Here is a 16415-nt window from a genome sequence, read left to right as displayed (position 1 = left end):
TCCTGATTTCCCGGTTCTAAGAGACAACTAATTGAATGTTCACATTAAAATAGGGCTACACCTTGTTTTATCTTCACAGATCACTTTAGTTCTTTAGCTTCTAGGTTGGAGCTATATTTACAAGTGCTTCAGGTATAAGTTGCTCTCCTAGCAATTCTGTTTAACCAGCAGCTCAGCATTAAGTTTTCAGAATACTATTTTCATACAAAAACTGCTCACATTAGAAGACATTAAGAGAAATACATCTCTTTTTCCACAGTAAAATGTCAAAGCAGCAATATATATATATATATATATATATATATATATATATATATATATATATATATACATATACATATACATATATATATATATATATATATATATATATATATATATATATATTTTCACTTCAAATTTCAAGATGAAGGAAGTAGCTAAGGACTAATAGCAATGTTAGATTTTGGTTGATTAAGGCCAGTCAGTTTGACACAGCAGCACATAATCCTCCTCCCTACCTTATTTTTTCCTATATTGACCTTCTTTTTAAATTGTAAAAAACATTGGCAACAAGTATCCTAATGAAGCCTATCCTTTGCTGATACAGAAAAATGCAAATGCATTCTTATGACAATGACCCAAAAATCAGGAAAGCTGTTTAAATTGGTGAGGTCTTGTCTTGTGTGATGACTACTGAGTGTTGGGTGTTGGAGGAAGAGTCATCTCTGTCCTTCTGCTCCATCTGGTTTTTGGGAATGTATCGAACCACAGCAGAGATAAGCTTTCCTTGGAAGTTCTTGCTCAGGAAGTTGTACAGGATGGGATTGACCACACAATGGACAAGGCTGAAACAGTCTATGATGTCGTAGAAGAAGTACAGGAACTCAAGGACAGAGCAGTGGAGGAATATACTTGTTCCCTCAAGGGTGAAGATCAGCAAAATTAAGTGGAAAGGCAGCCAACTGATCAAGAAGACAATTATGTAAGCATAGATGAGGTAGCAGTTTTTTCTGCTCTCTGGCTTATCACAACGCTTGATGTGTCTGGCGGTCAGTATGTTAAAGACTGCCATGAGGGAGAATGGGATAAGGAACCCAATTAAGGCAAAAAGGAGGGTGAGACCGAGGGCCCACTCATTGTAGGTCTCCAGCGGGGCCATAAAGAAACACACGGGCTCAATGGTATCAGTTAACTCCATGTGTACCACCTCTGGCAAAGGGAGGATGGCAGCAAAGGCCCATATGCAGCAACAAGTGATCCGTCGCACAAGATGTTGGCGTTGATGCCAGAAGTGGGAGGAAGTTGTCAGGGACACATACCGATCAATGCTGAGGCAGGTGAGAAAGAAAATACTGCTGTACATGTTGGCAAAGTAGAAATAGTGGGTGAAGCGACAGAGGAAATCTCCCCAAAGCCAAGTGTAATCAAGCACGACTTCCAACATCCAGACTGGTAAGGAGAGGACCACCCCCAAGTCTGCAAGGGCCATATTGAAAATGTATAGGTTGACCAAGTTCCGGTGGTTTCGGGTCTGCCAGTTGACCCATATGACCAAGAGATTCTCCACCAATCCCACCACAAAGATGATGAGATAGAGGACAAAGAGAAAGACCCGTTTAACGCCATCATCTAGTCCCAAATCACAAGTGCTGAATGTGTGATTGAACGCGTGGAAGAGATCTGTCAAGTTGTGGTATGCTTCATTGAAAGGGGGGAGGGTCGCTGGCTCTCCCATTTTGAGGGGAAAAGATGAACTGCAAAAAAAGAAGGAAATGTGAAATTAGAATGTATTCTTCCCCTGAACCAAGAACATTTATATCAGGAAATTGATTTTTTTAAAAAATAGCTATGGGTTTTAAATCTGTGCAGGCTTCAAATTTGGGAGGACTCAACAGGACTCCCATTTTTTGTTTTATGATTTGGCCACTGCTGCATATAATGTATAGTATTTATCAAATACATTGATCAGTCACCAGAATATAATCTGACAGCAAACAGCACTCCTTAGTGATACTCATGATTTTACCTACCATGTTTCCCTGAAAATAAGACCCTGTCTTACATTTTTTTGAACCCTGAAATAAGCAGTTGGCCTTATTTTTGGGGAGGTCTTATTATTTTGGGGCACATAGAGCAAGATGGGGCTCCTCTTACCACTTACCTGATTTCCAGCTCTGCGTTTTTGGGGAGGGCTTATTTTCGGGGAGGGCTTATTTTTGGGGAGGGCTTATTTTCGGGGGGAAGCTTATTTTAGCACATGCGCTCAAAAGCCCAATTGGGCTTATTATCAGGGGATGTCTTATTTTTGGGGAAACAGGGTCGTTTGGGTAATGAAACGTCTTCAAGAAAACAAGCAACCTCAGAGAATACGAAGGACCCCTCATTTCAACCCTGAGCTACAGATATTCTCCTTTATTGGTACATTGATCAGCCTCTAGTCAGACGGTCTGCCCTGATCTTATCCCTTCTCTAATGTTTCTTCAACTCCCAAACCTGATCAGCAGCTCAATCCCAAGGACAACAATGGGTTCACAGGAGAATCTGACACAAAGAATCAAAGTAAGAGAAACAAGCATGCTGACTGTGGACTAGAGTTTTGTGTTGCAATGTAAAGAACAGGAAAAGGCAAATTTCTGACAGGCCTACCAGGACTCTCAATGAGATCAATGTGGTCTACAGAATGTTGTGGGATTATCATAGGTTAGTGAGAGAGCCTATTTATTCGGTTTTTAAAATCCTTTTGTAAAATCCTTTTAAGTAAGTCAAGGTGGCAAACATACTTGCTGCTCCTCCTATTTTCCTCACAACAATTTCCCTGTGAAGTGGGTTGGGCTGAGGGAGAGTGACTGACTCAAAGTCACCCAGCTGGCAATAGAATAGAATAGAATAGAATAGAATAGAATAGAATAGAATAGAATAGAATAGAATAGAATAGAATAGAATAGAATAGAATTCTTTATTGGCCAAGTGTGATTGGACATACAAGGAATTTGTCTTTGGTGCGTAGGCTCTCAGTGTACATAAAAAGACAAGATACACCCATCAAGAATCATAAGTACAACACTTAAAGATAGCCATAGGGTACAAATAAGCAATCAGGAAACAATCAATATCAATATAAATCGTAAGGATACAAGCAACAAAGTTACAGTCATGCAGTCATAAGTGGGAGGAGATGGGTGATAGGAATGATGAAAAGACTAATAGTACTAGTAATGCAGCCTTAGTCAATAGTTTGACAGTGTTGAGGGAATTATTTGTTTAGCAGAGTGATGGCGTTCAGGAAAAAACTGTTCTTGTGTCTAATTGCTTAGTGCTTTATAGTGTCATTTTGAGGGTAGGAGTTGAAACAGTTTATGTTCATTATGTCCTTTAATACTTAAGGTGGGACTAGAACACACAGTCTCCTGGTTTCTGGGCCAGCACTTTAACCACTACCCAAAACTGGCCATGTACCTTAACGTATCTACTTCCATCCTTGGAATCTCCAGAGAATGAATTTATTTGGAAATGATAGAGTTATCAGCAATAAAATATCGTTAGAACTGGCATTCTCTCAGATAGGGTTGCCCCTTTGTTTTCCTGATTAGGTCCCTGTATCTTTACTTTTGCAATAATGCACATATTCAAGGAACATAGGTTCTTTTACCAATTAAGTTTTAGCAGCATTAAAAATGCAGTTGTATTTGTACTCAACACCTTCAGTGACTATGTGGAATTGCCTGTTTTCCCTGCCTGTATTCATTGAATATGAAAAGAGTATAACAATGGAGCTTTAGAAATGATCAGATTCCATTTTTCTCTTTTTGGGTTGTGGAGAGAGAGACACACAAAGACCACATCAAAGGAACCCAAAAGTAAGATCACTATTGCGGGAGATACCTGTATACCTAAGGAAGGATATGGCACTGTCCATAGAAAAGAATACTTAAATGTAACCTCTTCATTAAAAATCATTCCCACTATGCATTTTTGCCACCAATGGCTAATCTACATGTTTGATATTTGGGTTGGATCTAGGTTAACTGGACAATTTTGGACAAAGACATATTTATTTATTTTATTATTTATTTTATTAATCATATTTCTATGCCGCCCACTCTCCGAGGACTCTGGGTGGCTTACAACAATCAACAGTATACTAAATAGCATATTGCCCCCAACAATCTGGGTCCTCATTTTACCTACCTCGGAAGGATGGAAGGCTGAGTCAACCTTGAGCCGGTGAGATTTGATCTGCTGATCTAGCAGTCAGCTGAAGTAGCTGCAGTACAGCACTCTAACCACTGCGCCACCTTAGCTCCCCTAACACAATATAACACAAAGTCCGAAGGAGGATTCTGTATATGTATATGCAAGCAATTTATTTTATTTCCTTTTTGTGCAGAGATGGCAGTGTTTTTGTTATTGCAGGTTCTGTAGCAGTGCAAGGGCAGACGGTTTTGCTTTTAGCATTCCAAATTTGACTATTTTTGAGGCCCATTGATTTTCTGGGGTGACATGATAGCAGTATTCCAATATCTAAGGGGTTGCCACAAAGAAGAGGGGGTCAACCTATTCTCCAGAGCACCTGAAGACAGGACAAGAAGCAATGGGTGGAAACCAATAAAAGAGAGGACCAACCTTGAAATAAGGAGAACTTTCCTGACAGTGAGAACAATTAATCAGTGGAACGACTTGCCTCCAGAAGTTGTGGGTGCTCCAACACTGGAGATTTTTAAGAAGAGATTGGACAACCATTTGTCTGAAGTGGTACAGGCTTTTCTGCCTGAGCAGGGGGTCGGGGTAGAACACCACCAAAGGTCCCTTTGAACTCTGTTATTCTATTATTCTATTCTTCAAATGGTTTTTGAAGAACTAGAGAGTGAAAATAGTGGATATTTGAAAATGTGCTAACTTAGCCTTGATTATGCAAACACTACCCTATTTCCCCAAAAATACGACCTACCCTGAAAGTAAATCCTAGCTTGATTTTTACACGTGTGCCCAAAATAAGCCCTAATTAAAATTCCGCCCATTCCAGAGTGCATGAGTAAAAATTAAGCTAGGATGGGGATGGGGGGGGGGAGCTGCCCTACTACTTACCTTCGGACAGTTGCAGCCAGGCCCCGCACACCCTGACACCTGCCTTGCCGGCCCATTTCTTCTGCAGCAGGCAAAGCTTTTCTGAAGGCCTCTGTAACTGATAACAAAGCTCCAAATCGATCCAGAGCTCTGTTATTGGCTGCAGAGGCCTTCAGGAAAGCCTTGCCAGCCAGAGAAGAAGGAGTTCCTGAAGGCCTCTGACAGCGAAAAGGCGGCCGGGGGTGATGTGCACAAGTGAGGTTAATCAGTGGATGACATCCCCAGAAAATAAGACCTGGTGCCTTTTTTTGTGGATATATATATATATATATATATATATATATATATATATATATATATATATATATATATATAAAAGACAGGGTCTTATTTTTGGGAAAACACGGTATTAAAATAAAACTGAACACGGTTGAAATGCCATCTTTTCTATGAAGGAACAGTATGAAGTGCATTATTGGACATTATTTCATAAATAATGTCCACCACATAAATAATGTGGTGGACGTTATTTCAAATAATGTCCACCACATTTACAAAGCTACTCAAATGTGCTGGGAGAAGCTGTAACATTTCAGCCAGTGCAAAAGCAACTTCAGTCTTGATAGTGTAAATATGCCTTCAATGTTTTAAAATCTTATTTAATACAAAAAAAAAAAAAAATCTCAATCATGAAATACTGTCATTAGGTAATTTAAAAGTGGTAAACAAAACTATGCTTTGAAACTATTTGTGTTCAAGGTGGTTTTTATTTCAAAATAAATGTATAGATGACTTCCATCTATAGGGACCAGGTGAGCTTTGAGATACCTTCATATATTGGGGCTGAGAATATATTTTCTAAAGGTAGTCCTGGGAAACAATTGTGGCATTCTGAAGAATGTGATTAATTGCACACACTCTTACGAGTATTGGACTGGGAAGTCCTTGATTAAAATCCTCCATTAGCGATTCAAAGATCACTGGGTGGTCTCATATAAGGAACACAACTGTCAGCCAAAGTTGATATGAGAATAAGCTGGGAACAGAGAGCTGTTTTATTCACCAAGTTCACTTTGAATTCAGAGAAACACATATCAAGAAACAAATATAGTTAATAAAATGTGCCTCACGACTGCTGTGTGTGCCTCACAAAGTAATTAGAGTTGCATTATTAACCCTGTATGCTGGTTTTGGCTATAAACTGCATTTTTATCAAGACACTGCTTTTGGAGATGTGTGGGAGCTGAAGGCATGAGATATAAACCAACCCAATTATTTTACTGAATGCTTAATAAGACTGATACCCCTTGGCAAACATTGACATCATGCTGATATAGGATCCAGACAGGTAGGATGGTTCTAGGTAGATCTGATGGCAATTGTGTCTCTCCAGTGCTCCACTTTTCCTCCCTCCCTCCCTCCCTCCCTCCCTCCCTTCCTTCCTTCCTTCCTTCCTTCCTTCCTTCCTTCCTTCCTTCCTTCCTTCCTTCCTTCCTTCCTTCCTTTTCACTCTACTGAATGATGTAAGAACTCTAACTAGCAGGATTGGCTACGTTTTAGTCTCTTACTACATTAGCCAGAATCCATAGGATGCTTCAAAATGGTTAAAGCAGAGATCCCCAACTCCTGGGCCACGGCCCACTACCGCGTCATGGCCTATTTGCAACCAGGCCACACGAGCCTGCACACTGGCCTGCTGCTTACATAACTTGAGCTGTGCACTTATGCACCAACCAACTACTCATGCAGCCCGGTTCCCCTCTCCTCCCTGCCGGGCCACCAAGCCACAAAGGTAGAGGATACACAGCTCTGTTTCAGACTAAGGCATAATAGTTTTACCAAGAACTATCTACCAGCTCTGCAACATGAGATTCTTTATGCCACTCTTTCCCAACCTGACTGTTCCAGATATATAGGGATTATCTCGCGTGCCATTGCCATTTACAACACCTATGAGTAATTTGGCACATGATGTTAAGAGTTGTAATTCAACACATCTGGAGTGTTCCAGACTGGGGAAGTTGCTTTAGGTGGAGGTAACAGGCTTTATTCCTAGAATCAAGCGCACAGAAAATGCCACATATGGCTTTCCCCATTCTACCTTAAACAAACCTCAGTGTCATTCTAAGCATTCTAGAATAGATGGTTCTCTTTTGAGCTTCTGTTCTGTTCCTGTTTCCTCAGATCTTTTAACTAAAGGCATCACAGAGGATCTTATACCTCCAACAAACGTGCTTTGCAAAGATAATAATGACTCTCTAAATATTTTCTTTGGGTTTGAAAGAGCTGGAGATTGGACACTGACAAAACTATCAAAAAATTGGCCTAAAAGTAGTTGATGTTTAAATGATTCTTAGGATGGATTTTTATTAGACCAGATGTAAGCACTGGCTGGTTTTTGCATTCCATGGAATTCTTTCCTCAAGAGAAAAATGCAAGGAAAAACAACAGTGTGATATATCTAAAATTTTGACATATCCTATCAATTGTAAATTTTGGGCCATAAAGAATGTTCAGAAGAAGCAATTGTCTCAAATGAGTTTTTTTTTCTTTCCATGTTATACAGATATTACTTTGCTCCTTGAAACCATCAGTTAAAGAAATTTTCCCAATTTTAAAAAACAACACTCTTGATGAAACTTTAATAGTTGAAAGCAGAATGGATATATAATGATGGATATAGCAATTTCCTTCTCAAAGTGCCTTTGATTCTATTTACAGACAAATTTGTCTATTTATAGACAAATAAAATATTTGCTTCTCTGCAATCTGGATGGAGAAGAACCATAATATTATTATTATTGATGATGATAGGTTAAAAAAAGACACATTTCCTATAGGGCACTTGAAAGAAGAGAAAGTACTTCTTTAATCCAAATTAAATCTGTTTCCCCACCCCCTAAAATACAAGCTAAGCTCCTAGCAACGAAATTTATTTCTGGAGAGCAGGTCAATCGATTGCTTACCTTCTTAGAAACCAGAATTGATTCTGGTGATGTTGCAATAAAGAGATCTACTCTTCAGTCCCTCCAACTTGAATGTGAGGTGCAGCCTTTCCAGGAATGTGAATTTGTTGGCAACTCACAGATTTGTTGGTATTTTCCGTCCCTCCTATCTCTCACACACAGGAAATGAGCATCACAGGCTGTTACTCTGAAAGCAAGGCCCCTCTGAAGTTTTTGCCTGAACGCTCGAGCACGGCTCAGGTTCCAGGAATGGGCAGCACGGATTATTCTCAGCCCCACACTTTTGAAGAAATCTAGAGGATGTCTGCTTTCCTGAGGCAAATTTCCTTTTTCCGTTCTGCATTTTTGAAACCAGCTTCCCTGCTTTCAAATAACACAGAATGTACTGCCAAAAGAACAGGAGAGAAAGAGAAAGAAAGAGGCTGCCCTGGCCAGTTTCACCATTAGGTAGATGAGACAACTGCAGGTGCTGAGGAGAGGAAGACCAAGTCCTTGGAGGAAGGAACCAATTAGCCTCAATTAGTCAGTTGTCCTCACATGAAGAGAATATTTACCTGTTGCTGGTCTTGAAAGTAGACCCCACTCTCAGCTCTGTTCTGCATGTGAATCAGAGAAGGAGCACCCCCTGCTCTTCATCTCAACAGCAAAGCAACCTTGCCTGGAGATACCTGTTTTGACATGCCTGGATTGCATGAGGCATTTTCAAACCATCTCTAGAGGGGCCCTTGAGATTTCATTGGTAGCCATTGCTGTTTTCCATTTGCTTCATTTTCCTTCTCTGAACAATGGGGGATAAATCATGAACTCTTGTTGTTTCATTTGGTTCAACTACTAGGGCAGCTGTTAAAGTCTCCATAAAAGTAATACCCATGTTTTCCCCAAAATAAGACTGGGTCTTATATTAATTTTTGCTCCAAAAGATGCATTAGGGCTTATTTTTTTGGTTAGGTCTTTATTTTCAGGGAAATATGGTACTAAATGCATCCACCGACTGACAATCTTACGGGGCTTGTTTTTGGGGTAGGGCTTTTATTACAAGCATCCTGAAAAATCATGCTAGGGCTTATTTTCCAGTTGGGTCTTATTTTAGGGGAAATGGTATCAAAAATATGTTTGTGCATTTTTACATCACTTTATAGAATCAGAACACTCAAAAGCCAATCCCACCTTGCAAGAATCTAAATTATTTATGATTCATAGCTGTCCAGCTTTTGCTTGGACATATCCAATGAAGAGAGGATTTATAATAGGGAAAGATGCTTGCAAAAACTGTACGGTTTTCTGGAGCTCTTTCAGTCTGGTAAAACTCTGAGATTGATATTGACAGCTCTTTTGGATCACCAACAGTTTGCTCAGAATATGTGGACTGCATCTCTCTTGGTTCTCACTGAGCTCTCTAGACTATTGACCATGACTAGCTGGTCCAGGCAGTGGCAGCCTGTTGTGAAGGCTAGATTGTAACCCCAAGGCCAGAACAGGTAAATTTCACCCCACATACCATAGAAATGGCCCACCTCTGTTTGGAGGTTCCTCAAAGCCATTCTGCTGTAGTCAGTTGATTGAAGATTACTGATAGGAAGCCCCACAGCAGCCTCAAGAACATACCACATATTTTGACCCTTTCTGAACTCTTTTCTTTCTGGAAATAAATAATATTGATTTGAGTATTTTCGTGCAGAATATAACTTGTTTGGGATTCAACATCATTTTTTCTTAATTGCCTAATTAATTTCTTCTTCTTCTTATGCCATATCCATCATTGGACGTTGGCAATCATGTTGGCAATCCTATTTTTATCAACAGCTGCACGAAAAAGGGCGGCTGAGTTTTGTCCAAACCGGTCCCTTAGATTTTGAAGTCATTATATTCTTCTTCTGCTTGGACCTTATTTACCTTCAATCTTTCCCTGGAGGATTAAATGAAGTATGACATATTTTTCTGGGTGTCGCATCACATGTCCAAAATATTCTAACTTTTGCTTTTTAATGGTTTTGATTATTTCCCTTTGCTTTCCCAGACGGTTTATCACCTCCTCATTTGTGATTTTGTCAACCCAGTTTATACATAACAGCCATCTGTAAATCTACATTTCAAATGCTTCTAGTCTCCTCAAGTGGCTTTCTGTCAGAGACCAACTCTCTACTCTGTAGAGCAGGATAGAAAAGTTGTAGCATCTGACAAGCCTGATTTTCAATTTTAGGCTTATGTCATGACTGCAAAAGACCTTGTTCATTTTGAAGAATGCTGTTTGAGCTTTCTCTATCCTTGTCTTTACTTCAGTGGTAATATCCCAGCTTTCATGTAAATTAGAACCGAGGTACGTGGTCCTTTCAACTTTTTCTAGTGGTATTCCTTCTGAATTTATCAGTGGTAAATTAATGGGTTGTTTGCTGACGACCATGATTTTGGTTTTTGAGGTGTTAAGCTTCAAGCTGTATTTTTCCGATATTTCTGTGACTGTTGATGAGGAGTTGAAGGTCTTCATGCTTACTGGCAAGCAAGCATTAATTTCTAGGCTTCGCAAAACAACCTTAAAGGAGTTACAAAAAGAAGAACAAGTATGAGCTAATCAAGTGCCATAAACAATGCAATCTCAGTTTCACATTCTGAGGAAAATGGAATACTTGTTCACTTATTGTAGTTATGATTGCCTTTATTCCAGACACCATCACAAGCTCTCTCCTTGCATTTCATCTCCCCCACAGTCTTATAAGATGACCTCAGCAAAATGGTAGTCACTAGCCCTAAGTCTTCCAATTTTAGGAGCTATTCTGTCCACCTTCTGTCCTTCTATTCTTCCTCCATAGTTGTCCCACAGGAGGTTATTTAGAGGCAGTGGTGGGATTCATCCAGTTCGCACCAGTTCGGGAGAACCGGTTGTTAACTTTCTGAACAGTTTGGCAAACTGGTTTTTGGAATAAATCATTAGGGCAGAGAACTGGTTGTTAAATTACTTGAATCCCACCACTGTCTAGAGGTGTCTCTTCCATGTGTTCTGAATAATCCCCCACACAATCATGTGATTTTGGAAACCCAGGATTGAAATTGAGAGATGAAATTGAGAGGCAATGCCAGTAAATAAGCCCCAGTTGTTCAATGTCGAAGCCGGGAGCCTTTGGGATTGTGATAAACTTTATCAGTAAAGGATGATGGCTCAGCACTCTCCAAAGGGAAATGAGTGAGGAGGGGCAGCTGGCTTGATTCCAGCAAAGGGGCCAAAAGTCTTTACATTCAAAACAATTGCTGGAAAGGCCTGGCTGGAACAGGGAAGTGCAGTAGCTCAGATAAATCAGATTTTTTTTCAACAACAACAAACCAGATCAAGTATCTTTGGCTTGTGACAGAATCATTGTCCCATGATGTGCTGCTAACTCATCTGGCCTATATCATGGCTTGCGTTTTCTCACTCCTAGATTATAATGGGATGCAGAGAATAATGATACAGTGATGTTAGGTAGTGTGATAATGGTCAGCTTAAGAAATCAGAGAATAAATGGTTTTCTTGTTCCCAGCCAGAAGCCAGATGAACCCAAGGAGAACAGTGCTGACCAGGACTCTCCAAGAATAAAATAGACCATACCATTGCAATCTGAAATGTGTGAGGAGGATTTCCATTTTTAATCCATTAAATCACACCAACAAGGTATTTGAAGATTAGCTCCAAAATGGTACTGTTTTTTCCTCTGTCACTATTTTTTCTTTTGGAAGGAGTGTTGGGGTTTTTTACAATGTTAAAGAATACTCCAAAAGTATTCCAAAAGGGAACACCCCCACCCTCTGCAAAGTGAAGTGATGCAACTCTCAGCATTCAAACTGTGGACTGCATATATTGATCAAGTTTGACTATCTGCAAGATCGGGTCTTCATACAAGTTGTGAGTATTGCTCCTAGTGGAAATTCTGTTCAACTGCAGCATGAACACATCTGAATACTGTCAGATTGGGGCTGGCCAGTATAGCCTAAGTCCATGATGGTGAACCAGTGGTGGGTTCCTCCCGGTTCGGTCCGGTTCGGCCGAGCCGGTAGCGGTGACGATATGACATCACTGAACCGGTTCTCCCCCCCGCCCTCCCACCTCCCCACCCACCCACGTTATTCTTACCTTTTGGTCCCATCCCCAATCTATTGCTGCCTCCTGAGTCCCAGCTGATGACTAGAGGGAAAAAAACTGTTTAAACTCTTGCCGCGGGGCTTCAAAGGGCCATCCTAGAGCTGATCAGTGTTAAAAGCAAACAAATGAGTCGGGTCGTAAGTGCGAGGACTGGTCGTAAGTGCGAGGACCTTCCAGAAATGACTCTGACCAGCTAGCCATGCCCACCTAGTCACATGACTTCCAAGCCACACCCACAAAATAAGCCACACCCACAGAACCGGTAGTAAAAAAATTTAGAACCCACCCCTGTGGTGAACCTATGGCACAAGTGTCAGAGGTGGCATGCAGAGCCGTCTCTGTGGGCACGTGTACCGTCGCCAGCCACTTATCTGGTTTCTGGCGCATGCATGCGCACTGGCCAGCTGGTGTTCGGTTTCTGGCATTCCGGCATGCACACGCGCATGTGCGCACAAACATACTTTCCATCACTGGCCTAAGGTTTGATGTATACATCAGTGCTACCTCTTAATAAGGAATGTCATCTTTCCCACTCAAAATGGTCTTGGGAAAGATTATGCACAATAGCTACATTTCCATATTTTCTTGGAAATAATAACAGACAAACCTGAAAAAGGCACAAATCTGAAAGAATTTCATAAGGATAAAGATATGTAATTGCTTAGATTTATAACTTTGCTTTACAAAGGGAAATTGAGGAGAAGAACAAAAAAAAGAAAGAAATTAAACAACTCTAAAGCAGGGGTCAGCAACCTGCAGCTCTGGAGCCGCATGTGGCTCTTTCACCCCTATGCTGCAGCTTCCTGTCACTCAAAATATGTGTCACAACCAACAATGTGCGACACCCACCGGCACACGATTTATTGAGCTTTTCAACCCCCGGTAGGCCAACCATGGATAAATCCAGGAAAAGAAAAGTTTCAGAAGAAAACAGAACCTTTAATTCAACTACATATGCTAGTTTTGTGGCCGCTCAAAAAAATAGTCAGGCACGGGAAGGGTTTTGTGGCTCCCGGTGTTTTCTTTTCTGTGGGAAATGGGTCCAAATGGCTCTTTGAGTGTTTAAGATTGCAGACCCCTTCTCTAAAGGATACCTTTGTGAAAGAAAGAACTATATTTTTATAACACTGTAAATAAATGATGTGTGGTCACTATAAGCACAATAGACTACATACAATATTCCTATGAAGAATGGAAGTCCACCTGTTTAGTTGCTAAAAATGGCTAAGGTTTTTTCCTTCTTATTCTATTGCTTTTAAAAGTGATAAAATTGGCCACCAAGCTAAGGTCGTAGCAAATCATTAGCATGTACCCTGTCACCCTCAGAGCTGCTGGATACAATCTCTTCTTTTGCAATGGAGAAATGTTTCTGTCAAACGTTATACGCATATATGGAATGTGAACATGTGGACCAGCCTTCATTCATACTCACATTCAGCAACAAATCTTACTGGGTGAAATTCCCCCAAGCCAGTGGTGAAATCCAAATTTTTTTACTACCGGTTCTGTGGGCATGGCTTGGTGGGCATGGGAAGGGAAGGATACTGCAAAATCTCCCTTTCCACCCCACTCCAGGGGAAGGATGTTGCAAAATCCCCAATCCCTCCCCACTCCTGGGGGAAGGATATTGCAAAATCTCCATTCCCACCTGACTCTGGGGCCAGCCAGAGGTGGAATTTGCCGGTTCTCTGAACTACTCAAAATTTCCACTACCAGTTCTCCAGAACCTGTCAGAACCTGCTGGATTTCACCCCTGCCCCAAGCCCCTCTTTCTTAGCCTTATCTGTTTCATGGGGCTATTGCAGGCTAATATAAGCAGTGTGTGTGTGTGCAGACATGTTCTCTGACTTATGATTAGCTTGCAACATTAACCTGGTTAGCATTATTAGTCATTTATCATATACATAATCACTGACAAAATAGATATGCCAAGATAGTTTGAATGAATGGCATTTGTGATAAAAGAATAAGAGTTGCCATATGCATGTAGTGATAATGCTTGAATGTGGAACAGTGGTGAAATTGAGCTGGTTCTATTTGGCTCAGGCGAACCAGTAGCGCTAGTGGTGGGAGACTCCGCCCACCCGCCCAGACATCATCACATCCGTTTTTGACCCTCTGCACATGCACAGAAGGCTCTGCGCATGCGTGGAGGAGGTACATGCTCACATTTGCAAACCGGTAGTGAAGGTAAGTAAATTTCACCCCTGATGTGGAAGGATTCCCCCATCATATCATCTCTTGTTTCAGATAATGTAGCCTCTCTCTCTCCTAATACTCAAACACCTGTTACGTCTCTTTTAAAACACTCTGGAAGCATGTTGTTCAAGAGCAGTGGTGGGATTCAAGTAATTTAACAACTGGTTCTCTGCCCTAATGATTTCTTCCAATAACCAGTTTGCCAAACTGTTCAGAAAGTTAACAACCGGTTCTCCCGAAGTGATGCGAACCGGCTGAATCCCACCACTGCTCAAGAGGTACCAGTAATTGTATAGCATTTTACTAATTCTGCAATATGCAGTAAGTCTTCTATTATTGTTAGAAATGCAGGCATGACTGTAGGGAATACTGATTTTTATCTTTTTCCTTTCCTAGAAATAACTCATTGAAGAGCTGTAGGTCTCAATATGTGACAATTTCCTGTGTCTATAGCATTTGCTTAGTTAGAAACCCCACCCACCCACCAGCATGCTATCCAAAAAATTCATGGGTGGTGGTGTGTCTAGTACAGGGGTGGGCAACTGTGGCCCTTTTACAACCTGTGGACTTCAACTCCCAGAATTCCTGAGAAAGCCAAGCTGGTTCAGGAATTCTGGGAGTTGAAGTCCACAGGTTGTAAAAGGGCCACAGTTGCCCACCCCTGGTCTAGTATATAATTTGAGGCGGTCAAAAACTCAGCTTTTGGTGCCCTTCTATAATTCCTAATCCATTTTTATTTGAGTTGGTATTGCATGTCTTGGCCAGATGTAATGGTACATGTCTACCTGTAGGGAACACCTGCCTGAATGATTTAATGTGTCTCAAAGTTTACTGTGGAATAGGCACCTCCAATGCTACATTTGTTATAAAACTTTGTTCAGAATTATATACTGTATTCAGTGATGTACCTACAGTATAATGACTCTTAATGTCACAGACTAAAAAGATAGAAACTTCACTTTTGTCAGATTCCTGCTTGTGAAGGGAACATTGCTTACTGGAATTCATAACTAAAATGTTAAATATGGGTCAATGTACCAAATACCATATTTTTAATATCAAGGGCTAAATGTTAAACGTGCTTGCTCTTCTGCACTCCCTGATTGGTTACAGCAGTAATTCTTAAACTTTCTGTGTTCAGGAAGGGAGTCCTGGTATGCTGTACAAAATAAATAAAACATTGGCCTCCTTAAAGTTCAGAATCTCCTCTGTGTGCCTATATAATTTACAGCTTTTATGAGCTCTGGTCACTTCCAGGAAGCCTGTATGGCAGCTGGGCAATTCCACTAAAATACTCTAGTGGTTGTGAGTGAAAAATTCTGCCTCTCTAAAACTAAGGGAAGTTCTAACCCAGTGTTTCTCAACCTTAGCAACTTTAAGATGTGTTGACTTCTGATGGAAAAAAAAAAAAGATGTGTTGACTTCAATTCCCAGAATTCCCCAGGCAGCCATTTTGAACCTTGGCAACTTTAAGATGTGTGGACTTCAATTCCCAGAATTCTCCAGTCGGCCCCAGTTGCTAAGGTTGAAAAATACTGATCTAACCATTCCTTGGGTGAATCTACTTACATTCAGTTTTTCAATACATACCCTCTTTGTTGCTTTGGATCCTGAGAATAGGTTTTGTTTTTATTTTTTAGCTGGAGTGTAGAGAGAATACTTTTTTTCCCCCATTATGGAAAACTCACTTGGATTTTTTTTTTAAAAAGTCCTTGACAGATAGGAGGTTATAAAAACGATCTTCCGGAAAAGAGAAAGGAAAGGCTGATAAGAAAGGCTCAAGCAGATGGCTTCATTTCTTTCCCTCCTTTTCCTCTGCTAAACATTGTCAGCACTTTGACTCCTGTTGAATTCTTAGAAAAGTGTAAAATCTCTGGCATTTTCTTAGAAAAGACTTTCCTATGAGAAAAGTCACCTGTTTTCTAATATTATTTCCATTTCAAAGGGACCTACCAAGTTTTTGTCAATTAGTCATTATTTCACTAGGCTGACAAGAAAACTATATTTTCTCATGCAATTAATAATTCAATTTTTTTTAAAGTCCAGGAAGTAAAATAATCTGCCAGGATTGACATCTTCTAGTGTCATGTGCC

The 16415-nt window shown here is 40.5% G+C and overlaps 1 protein-coding gene across 2 annotated transcripts; it reads right to left on the bottom strand.

The window, feature by feature from the left end:
- Nucleotides 1-379: 379 nt before the first annotated feature.
- ACKR5 (atypical chemokine receptor 5) lies at nucleotides 380-8684 on the bottom strand. 2 transcript variants are annotated; one of them, XM_034412256.3, is made up of 2 exons: nucleotides 8013-8684; nucleotides 380-1736 (listed from the first exon to the last, which is right to left on the bottom strand). In XM_034412256.3, exon 2 carries the CDS (start codon nucleotides 1715-1717, stop codon nucleotides 641-643), a length of 1077 nt encoding a protein of 358 aa, XP_034268147.2. In that variant the 5' UTR covers nucleotides 1718-1736; nucleotides 8013-8684; the 3' UTR covers nucleotides 380-640. The 2 variants fall into 2 exon arrangements, with proteins under 2 accessions (XP_034268147.2, XP_060544898.2); XM_060688915.2 differs by having other exon boundaries at nucleotides 8567-8684.
- Between the last annotated feature and the right edge of the window lie 7731 nt (nucleotides 8685-16415).

Source organism: Pantherophis guttatus, chromosome 2 (assembly GCF_059756535.1).
Source record: "Pantherophis guttatus breed Tessera chromosome 2, ASM5975653v1, whole genome shotgun sequence".
NCBI classification, from domain to species: domain Eukaryota; kingdom Metazoa; phylum Chordata; class Lepidosauria; order Squamata; family Colubridae; genus Pantherophis; species Pantherophis guttatus.
The sequence above is the reverse complement of the archived record's forward strand: the minus strand, read 5'-3'. Positions and strand labels throughout refer to the sequence as shown.